Source organism: Bufo bufo, chromosome 3 (genome assembly GCF_905171765.1).
Source record: "Bufo bufo chromosome 3, aBufBuf1.1, whole genome shotgun sequence".
In the NCBI taxonomy this organism is placed as follows: domain Eukaryota; kingdom Metazoa; phylum Chordata; class Amphibia; order Anura; family Bufonidae; genus Bufo; species Bufo bufo.
In genome coordinates, this window is record NC_053391.1 from 548,187,992 (window position 1) to 548,197,401 (window position 9,410).

Consider the following 9,410-nt stretch of genomic DNA (forward strand, 5'->3'; position numbering starts at 1 on the left):
CACAGTGTATGTTATGCATGCTATGTGTGTATAACATAAACATATTTCACATGAAAACACACAATTACTTGGCATGGCCCTTGGGGATCTCGGACACCACTTCAACACTTTGGCTGGGGGGCTCGGTGGAGCTGATGTTGTGTTTTATCCTAATGAGAAAGATTTCATAATAAGGATTAAGGGGCAGAGGAATAGCAGAGCAGAGAGAGGCTGGTGCTGCTACTAGGGGGTCATACCATGGGGGAGTAATAAAGCCCACCATAATGCCCCCCCAGTAGTAATAATTCTCCTTATAATGTGCAAAACATACCCCCTTGTAATGCCCCCAGTTGAGCTAATGTTCCCATAATGTGCCAATATAAAATACCCCTTCTCAGTGCCCCCGTAGATGACCCCATAGTGCTCCTCTCCCCCCTTCCCCATAGTACCCACCATAATGTGTCCCAGTATAAAATGCCCCTATACAGAGCCCCCATATAAAATACCCCTTCTTTTTAGCCTCTGTAGATGTCCCTATAGTGCCCCCCAATAATGTGCCAGTAATAAGTGCCCCAATAGATGCCCCCCAATCATGTACCAGTAAGATATGCCCCCATAGATGCCCCCCAATCATGTGCCAGTAATAAGAGCCCCCCACCATCATGTGCCAGTAGCCTGAGTGCCCCCCTATCATGTGCCAGTAGCCCCTCTTATGTGCCAGTAGCCCCCCTTATGTCTGTGCCAGCAGCCCCCCTGTCTGTGCCAGAAGCCCCCTTATGTGCCAGCAGCCCCCCTTATGTGCCAGTAGCCAGTAGCCCCCCTTATGTGCCAGCAGCCCCCCTTATGTCTGTGCCAGCCCAGCAGCCCCCCTTATGTCTGTGCCAGCCCAGCAGCCCCCCAGGATTGTCATTTTTACATATAAAAAATAAACTTATACTTACCTCCTCCAGGATGCGATGCAGGCCTTTTCAGGCCTGTGTCCCTCGCTGGCTCAGGCGCCGCTCAGCCGGCCTAGTGCTTGCAGCCTATCAGAGGAACAGGGAGGGGACACACCTCTCCCTGCCCTGCCACATTACAGACATTTGTAAGGCCGTCCTGAGGACGGCGATACAGATGAGATGACTTTGGATATGAGTAAGCGCTTCCACAATGGAAGCGCAGCGCTCATCTCCTGCTGTGCCCTGCAGCGCCCCCCTTTTGACAGCGCCCCAAGAAACGGCCCTGGTCCTGAAACACACTGCTTAATGCTGTGATTGTGTTTCATGTAAACTGTCCTTGTAAAGATGTTCTCATAAAGTTGCATAGGGAGTGGGAGGTTCTAAGGGCTCTTTCACACTTGCGTTGACCGGATCCGTTGTGTACTCCATTTGCCGGAATTACACGCCGGATTCGGAAAAACGCGTGAGAACGCATCATTTTTTCTTTCCGGATGCGTCTTTCCGGCTTTTTTTCTAAGATACTGATCCGGAAATCCTGAATGCAACATTACCGTTTTTTTTCCGGATCCGTCGTCTGGATCCGTCGAAACAGCGGATCCGTCGTGTACTGATGAGCGGATCCGGTATGTAAAATAATTCTTATCAGAAATTAAATTTAAAGTTGTACAACCAATAAAATATGCAAATATTTTGGTCTATAAAAAGTAAACCTAGGTGACTAGCTCAGATTCTGCTTAGGATTGTCGCAAGGATGATGCCTGAACAAGAGTTTGCTTTCAAAGCCCTGATCTTGGTTTCAAGATGAAGGAAACAAGAGCGAGATAGACGTCGCCGTCGTCTTCGTCGGTATTGGGTTCATCCAATATCATCAGCACGGATTACTGAAGGAGCATTTGAAGTCCTGTACCGGAATTACGTCATTATCCCGAAAAATTTAATAACTATTTCCGTATGAATATGGCTACCTTTGATGACCTCCTAGACCGAGTATCACCGAGACTGGCAAGAATGGATACGTTTTTTCGCAGGAGTGTGTCACCAACAGAACGACTCATGTTGACCATCCGGTAAGATAATGACATATAGATATATTAATTTTCATTATTTATATGTGTTGTTTAGTATTTATATTTCAGTTATAATTTTTATAGCAGCTATACTAATCTGTCCGTATTTTAAAAATTTTTACTTGGAGTAAATATATATTGATCCTTTCAAGTATAGAAAATTTTACTCATAAAAGGATATTTTTGATAATTATAGTCATTCAGGCGAGATCAAATTTGACAAATCCATAATATTAAATTTTTATGTATTTAAAATTAATAATCAATATATATATTTTTTTAATCACCTTTCTGGCTACAGGTGACAGTTTCACCTCGCTACACTATAATTTCCGGCTTGGAATTTCAACGATTTCAACAATTGTAAAAGAATCATGTCAAGTTTTATGGGAGCAACTGCATGAGGAGTTTATACCTACTCCCAATCAGCAGAGATGGCTACAAATTGAGAAAAAAAATTACGAGGTGTGTCAATTTCCGCATTGTGTCAGCGCAGTGGACGGAAAACATATCCGTATAATAAAGCCGCCAGGTACCGGATCAGAATTTTTTAATTATAAAAAATATTTTTCAATTGTTTTAATGGCCATCGCTGATGCTGAGTACCGGTTTGTGGCAGTTGATATTGGTGCATATGGCCGCACCAATGATTCCATGATTTTCAAAAACTCTTTCATGGGAGGGAGCATGTACAATAGGCAATTTGACATTCCACTTCCTGAACCTATGCCTGGAACCAACAGTCCACCACTGCCATACGTATTGGTGGGTGATGAAGCTTTCCAAATGTCTGGAAACCTGATAAAACCTTACTCAAGCCGTGGATTGGATGTCACCAAACGCATTTTCAATTATTGATTAACAAGGGCACGAAGAATGGTCGAGTGCACCTTTGGGATCCTTGTTTCTAAATGGAGAGTGTTTGCAAAACCTATTCAGATGAAGATCGAAACTGTAGACGAAGTGGTAAAGTGTGGGGTTGTACTTCACAATTTCCTACGGACTAAAGAACCCGCCATTGAGCGAATAATCGATGACAGCCAAATGCCAAGTATTGCAACTTTTGGACCACGTGGTACTGTGGCGGTGTCCGCCATGCGCGATTCATTTGCTGCCTACTTTAGCTCAGATGCTGGACGTTTACAGTGGCAGGACCAGAATGTATAATATTGAAATATTTTTCTGTTGTTTGTTTGAGAAAATTTTTTTAATAATAAAGTTTATTAACTTTTTCAAATTAATATAGTAGTATGGTGTTTCGATATAAATAATTTTAATTATTTAAAAAAAAACTCTTATCATCCCATGAGTAGACACTATCATTGGCTGGCTCCCCAAGCGGTGGGAGAGCATGTCAGGCCTTTATCCAACACACCCGCTCCCCCCGCCTGTAGAGCGACACAGTTGCAGTGTCGCTCTCCAAGCGGTGGGAGAGCATGTCAGGCCTTTATCCAACACACCCGCTCCCCCCGCCTGTAGAGCGACACAGTTGCAGTGTCGCTCTCCAAGCGGTGGGAGAGCATGTCAGGCCTTTATCCAACACAACCGCTTCCCCCGCCTGTAGAGCGACACAGTTGCAGTGTCGCTCTCCAAGCGGTGGGAGAGCATGTCAGGCCTTTATCCAACACACCCTCTCCCCCCGCCTGTAGAGCGACACAGTTGCAGTGTCGCTCTCCAAGCGGTGGGAGAGCATGTCAGGTATATTTTTATTTTAGTAAATAAACACAAGGACACATAAAAACGTTTAACAGATTTTTACAGTTTTTAAAAAAAAAAATATATATATAAATAAAACAATATTAATATAAAAATAAAATCAACAAAATTACAAATCCCGGTATTGAGGATTTTGAGGAGGAGGTTGGGGGGTGGAAGGCAGTGCATGGCTTGATCCCTCTCCACCTTCGTATGTTCTGGTGGACATAGAAATGTGCGATGTGGGAGGAGAGACAGCGGGAGTATGCAACCGGGATGGGGGATTGGGGGAAGGAGTTGCACGAGCCAGCGAAGAAGGAGTGGTGAAAGTTGATGGTTGAAAATAGTTAGGAGGAGAGAGAGAACAGTGGTGAAAAGGCTCGGGGTTTGGAGAATGGGGAGGTGGTTGAGGTGGACGGGTTGGAGTTTGCGGAGGTTGGAAGGGGTGAGGAGGTTGTGATGGGGGATAGGAATGGGACGTGGGATAGGTCGGTGGTTGGGGGACGGAAGTTGTGCGGTGTCTCAAATCCCACACCGCATCCTCCACCCTACGTCTGAACTCCAGCACCTGGTCGGGCGTGAAGTCCACCACCAGCTGATTAACTGATGGCCAATAGGTTTGTAGCGGGCCCGGCTGAGAAAACTGCGCCACACACTCCCGCAGACTTCTCAGCTCGGCCTCCATGGCTACAATCCTATGGCTGTAACCACACAAGGTCTCATACAAGAGCCTTGTGAGGTCTTCATAATCAGCTTGGCGGCTTCTACCGGCCCTCTGGCGACGCATCAACGCCTCAAAAAGTGGCGCCATAACGGCCATTGTTGCGTCACCAGAGGGCACGAGTAGAGGACGATTTGGATCCTGACCAGGTGCTGGACGAGGTGGAGAGGGATCCGCGGGTGGCAGCTCAGTAGGGACCGCCTCTTGATCACTTTCACGAGGAGGTTCTGGCGCCCGAGTACTGCTAGTTGTTCTGTTAAAAAAAATATATATATAATTAGCATGTTTTTAAAATCTACTTCTACATTTTACCATTTAGATGGATTTTTTACTTACCTTCGCAGCTCTAGGGTTCTACGTAGGAACCCTAGGGCAGCCGCATAGCGGTACGGCTGCCGGCGGGTTCCGCCAGACCCACTCGGGCGATTGACCTCCTCGTTGTAATCTTTCTTATAGCGGTCCCTTATTGAGCGCCATCGCACCATGACTGACGTCTCTGAAAAATATAAAAATAAGCATTACTCTAAAATTACAGGCATTAACAAACTGCAGCCCTACAGCTGTTGCAAAACTACTACCCCTGACATGCATGGATAGGGCATGCTGGGAGTTGTAGTTTAGCAACAGCTGGAGGGCCGCAGTTTGGACATTACTGATAACTAATCAATTTAAAAAATTTAAGGCTACTTACTGCAATCTTCCTGTTGGCCTTCACTGAGGTCGTCCCAATCCGGAAGTATTTTGCAACAAATCTCCATCCACAGACTCCGGGTCAGGTGATTATCTGCATGGCGGCGGTCGGTATGGTCCCAGAGTGGGACGCGTTCCTCCACCAGATGGATGAGGAGTTCATTATCAATATAGAATCCCGATAATTCCTCCTCATCCGTTCTGGCAGAGGCCCTTGAACCCTAAATAAATGAGAAAATAAATTAATAAATAAATAAAAATATATATATATACACATATGATATAACAAGATTCAATACTGAGATATACTCACACGTCCCCGACCGCCGCGTGCTCCCCGGCGCCTTGTGGATGGTCGCTGACGACCTCTTGGGGCAACAGTAGGATTAGACTAAAATAAAAGAATATCAAACTTAATACTCAAAAAAATACTCAATAATAATAAAAAATATAAATAAAATTTTAATAAAATTTACCGCCTCATGGTGTCCACCCCCGACTTCCTCCTCTCCCGTTGACGGAGCAGGTCCGGAACACCTCTCCTCCGTTGACGATTGCTGTGAAAGAAAAAAAACATTAATATTTTGGACATGGGATAATAAAATAAAGCTTTAAGACATGACATACCGTATCCAAGCGAACTCGTTGGCTTGGAGGAGAGTTCCCGGACTCACTTGAATAGCCTATTGAAACAATTTAAAATAATTAAACAATTGATTTTGAATCATTGAAAAAAATCCCTCAAAAATGATACTTACTGGACATATTTTCGGACACTATCAGGTCTCTCTCGCAAAAAATATAACCTAAACAATGAGACCAAAAATATGAAAATTAGAAAATTAATATTAAACAACAGTAACACCGTAAGCGGGGGACTACTACCCCCAACATCCTCCATGCAGTCACCCCAGCTGCATACTCAAAGCAAAAGCACTTGGGACTGCAGCTGGGATGACTGCATGGTGGGTGCTGGGGGCAGCATTCCCCAGGGGACTACTACCCCCAACATCCTCCATGCAGTCACCCCAGCTGCATTCCCAAAGCAAAAGCACTTGGGACTGCAGCTGGGGTGACTGCACGGTGGGTGCTGGGGGCAGCATTCCCCAGGGGACTACTACCCCCAACATCCTCCATGCAAGCACCCCAGCTGCATTCCCAAAGCAAAAGCACTTGGGACTGCAGCTGGGGTGACTGCACGGTGGGTGCTGGGGGCAGCATTCCCCAGGGGACTACTACCCCCAACATCCTCCATGCTGTCACCCCAGCTGCATTCCCAAAGCAAAAGCACTTGGGACTGCAGCTGGGGTGACTGCACGGTGGGTGCTGGGGGCAGCATTCCCCAGGGGACTACTACCCCCAACATCCTCCATGCTGTCACCCCAGCTGCATTCCCAAAGCAAAAGCACTTGGGACTGCAGCTGGGGTGACTGCACGGTGGGTGCTGGGGGCAGCATTCCCCAGGGGACTACTACCCCCAACATCCTCCATGCATAGTAGATGCATGTAGTTAATGTTTTTACCTAGGGACAAACACACACAAAACTCACCTCCAGGAGCTGCTTTCACGACCTGTATTCTCCCGCGCGGGTTGTCTTTGGAAGTTATCGCGCCAGCCAAGGGCTTCCTACTTCGTGGCGCAGGCGCAGACGCAACTTCCGGATCCGTCATTGCGTCGTAACAACTGAAGATGTTAGGACGGATCCGGAATAATGCATTTCAATGGGCTATTATTCCGGATCCGTCGATGCGGCAAGTGTTCAGGATTTTTGACCGGAGCAAAATGCGCAGCATGCTGCGCTATTTGCTCCGGACAAAAAACGTTCCGTTCCGGAACTGAAGATATCCTGATGCATCCTGAACGGATTTCTCTCTATTTAGAATGCATGGGGATAATCCTGATCAGGATTCTTCCGGCATAGAGCCCCGACGACGGAACTCTATGCCGGAACAGAACAACGCAAGTGTGAAAGAGCCCTTAACAAGCCTCCCAGGGCTAACTCCGCCCTATACTCAGTGTGTTCAGAAAGCAGGAAGAAGATCTGTGTGTGATGCCTGAGGACAACCTGCACTTCAGCTTCCTTCTTGGAGAGTTACAAAACCTCCATAGTTAATTCTATGTACCAACCCATAGAAGCAAAAAGATCACAGTATCTCCAGATAACTCAGAGAGGTAGTGAAAATATTGACAAAGGAAGGTAACTGTTGTGTATGTGACTCTAGCCTCTTTTGCATTAGGTGGAGAGTAGTGATGAGCGAGCACCAAAGTATTCAACCCAAACACATTGCTATATTTGTGTGCTTGTCCAAGCACCCATGTATATTGGAAGTCAATAGGAGACAACCAAGCACCCCCTGCTCAGAAGAGAAGGTCTGGTTCATAATAAAATGGTTAGAAATTGATGGATACAACCACACAAATGTTGTAAACCAAAAGCCAGATATGTGCCTAATCTATCCATGAGATAGATGACAGTCAGCATACCTTACAATAGCAACCTTGTGCACTATAAGATATTCCAAACCAGCCCTCATCTGACTGAGAACCAGTAAAACTCAAAGATATTTTGCATCTGTTGGATGGCTTGGGTGGACCTGCACACCTAGATCAATATTATTAGGGCGACAAAAAGTTTTCAGATTGTCTTAACATAATATTCAATAACCTTTCCATACAGTTTTGTCATGTAAAAACTCATTTGCATAAACATGGGCTTATGGGAAAGACATGCAGAAGAGCAGAATCTGCCTTGTTTTTCAGCTGTCATAAGACTATGAAAACCAATAGATGGCGCCATGGAGTTATGAACAGCGCCCTCTTTTGGTTTTACAGTCTTATGACAAGTCTAATATTCTTGTCAGAAGACTATGAAACCAATAAAGGGCGCTGTTCATAACTCAATAGCGCCCTCTATTGGTTTCATAGTCTTCTGACAAGAATATTAGACTGATTCTTATGACAAGCTTATTAGTGTAGCCTTTTGCATGGAAAATTCTCAATTAAAATATTCGTGATCTACACTAGGATGATATCTGACACTGGGAAAGCTGGGTAATAACTCAGTGATAAAATCTGACACTGGAAAAGCTGGATAATAACTTGCGATCTACACTGAGTTATTACCCAGCTTTTCCAGTGTCAGATATTATCAGTGACTTGCTACATAATTATTATATAATATTTGCTATATTGCTATATATTCGTTTTCACCCTCTTGTCTTTCGAGCAGGGGGTACCTGGTTGTCTCCCATTGACTTCCATTGTCTTATTATTATTATTTGAGCACTCAAATCTGCCGAGCATAGCAATGCTCGATCCGAACAGGTATTCGGCCGAGCATGCTCGCTCATCACTAGTGGAGAGATCTCAAGCTATCAGCTACCCACCATACTTAAAGACAAAAGGATCATTTGTCTGAATATAGTATTCCTATAAAAGGAAACTGAAGTATAGGATTATACAGTACAATAAAAACAGCATTAACCTCCAATTTGGAGCATTAAGAGAGAGAAAGACTGATTGTCATAAAGGACTATTCCCAATGCAACTCCTGAGAACTAATGGGAATCATTGTAAAAACTTCTCTGATGTAAATTACTTTTCATACATTGATAACCTGTGGATCAGCTTCAGTAAAATACCAGGAGTTTCTTTTTAAAATTCTAGTCTCTTTATTCTATATCATCTTAACTACTACTCTCAACATTTGCACCTAACGGTGCTGGCGTCACAAACCAGGGGCCCAGCCACAAGCACCCTAAACATCACCACCATCAAGGGCACCTCAACCAACATCTGGCTGGTGTTCCCTGCAACAGAGAGTGCCCCGGAAGATCTCGTGCTGTCTTCCCATCCACTGCACTGCCGGCCCCAAGGGACAACTAAACTGTGAGTACTACTATCCTCGGCACCTTATCACTTGTACACTCAACCCGCATCATCCTTATGGAACCCTGGCACGCTGCACTATCTTCAGGATCAGCTGTTTCAGGGAGCTCATGCTCTCAGCAGAGCTAAATAAACTTAAATATGGATTATTCACATATAATCACTCGCATGAATCTTTAAAGTCGTATTTTAGTGATCTGGATAAGTTAAAACTTAGCTTTTAATATAGCTCTTGTAAGATAAATGAGATTTTGTTCCTCAAAATGAAAAGAAAAGAGGTAGGTAATCGTAGATTGCTGGCAGTGTCCTATGATATAACAGGACTTGTACTGAGAGCAATACTAGAATGTCCACAAAGGCAAGAAGTGAAATGACTGATGTATTCCAAGCATGATGTTTCCAGGTCTAGGCAGTTAGGGTGGTGCACATCA

At 44.8% G+C, this 9,410-nt stretch overlaps 1 protein-coding gene and 1 long non-coding RNA gene across 2 annotated transcripts; both read right to left on the reverse strand.

The window, feature by feature from the left end:
- Positions 1–3,809: 3,809 nt before the first annotated feature.
- On the reverse strand, positions 3,810–5,574 carry LOC120993898 (formin-like protein 6). Its single transcript, XM_040422367.1, has 5 exons — positions 5,567–5,574; positions 5,406–5,481; positions 5,092–5,311; positions 4,737–4,896; positions 3,810–4,653 (listed from the first exon to the last, which is right to left on the reverse strand). Exons 1-5 carry the CDS (start codon positions 5,572–5,574, stop codon positions 3,810–3,812), a joined length of 1,308 nt encoding a protein of 435 aa, XP_040278301.1.
- Positions 5,575–5,598: 24 nt separating this feature from the next.
- Positions 5,599–5,908, reverse strand: LOC120994882. The gene is made up of 3 exons (XR_005777493.1): positions 5,849–5,908; positions 5,718–5,773; positions 5,599–5,647 (listed from the first exon to the last, which is right to left on the reverse strand). It is a non-coding gene; the product is annotated as an uncharacterized LOC120994882 (long non-coding RNA).
- Positions 5,909–9,410: the final 3,502 nt, after the last annotated feature.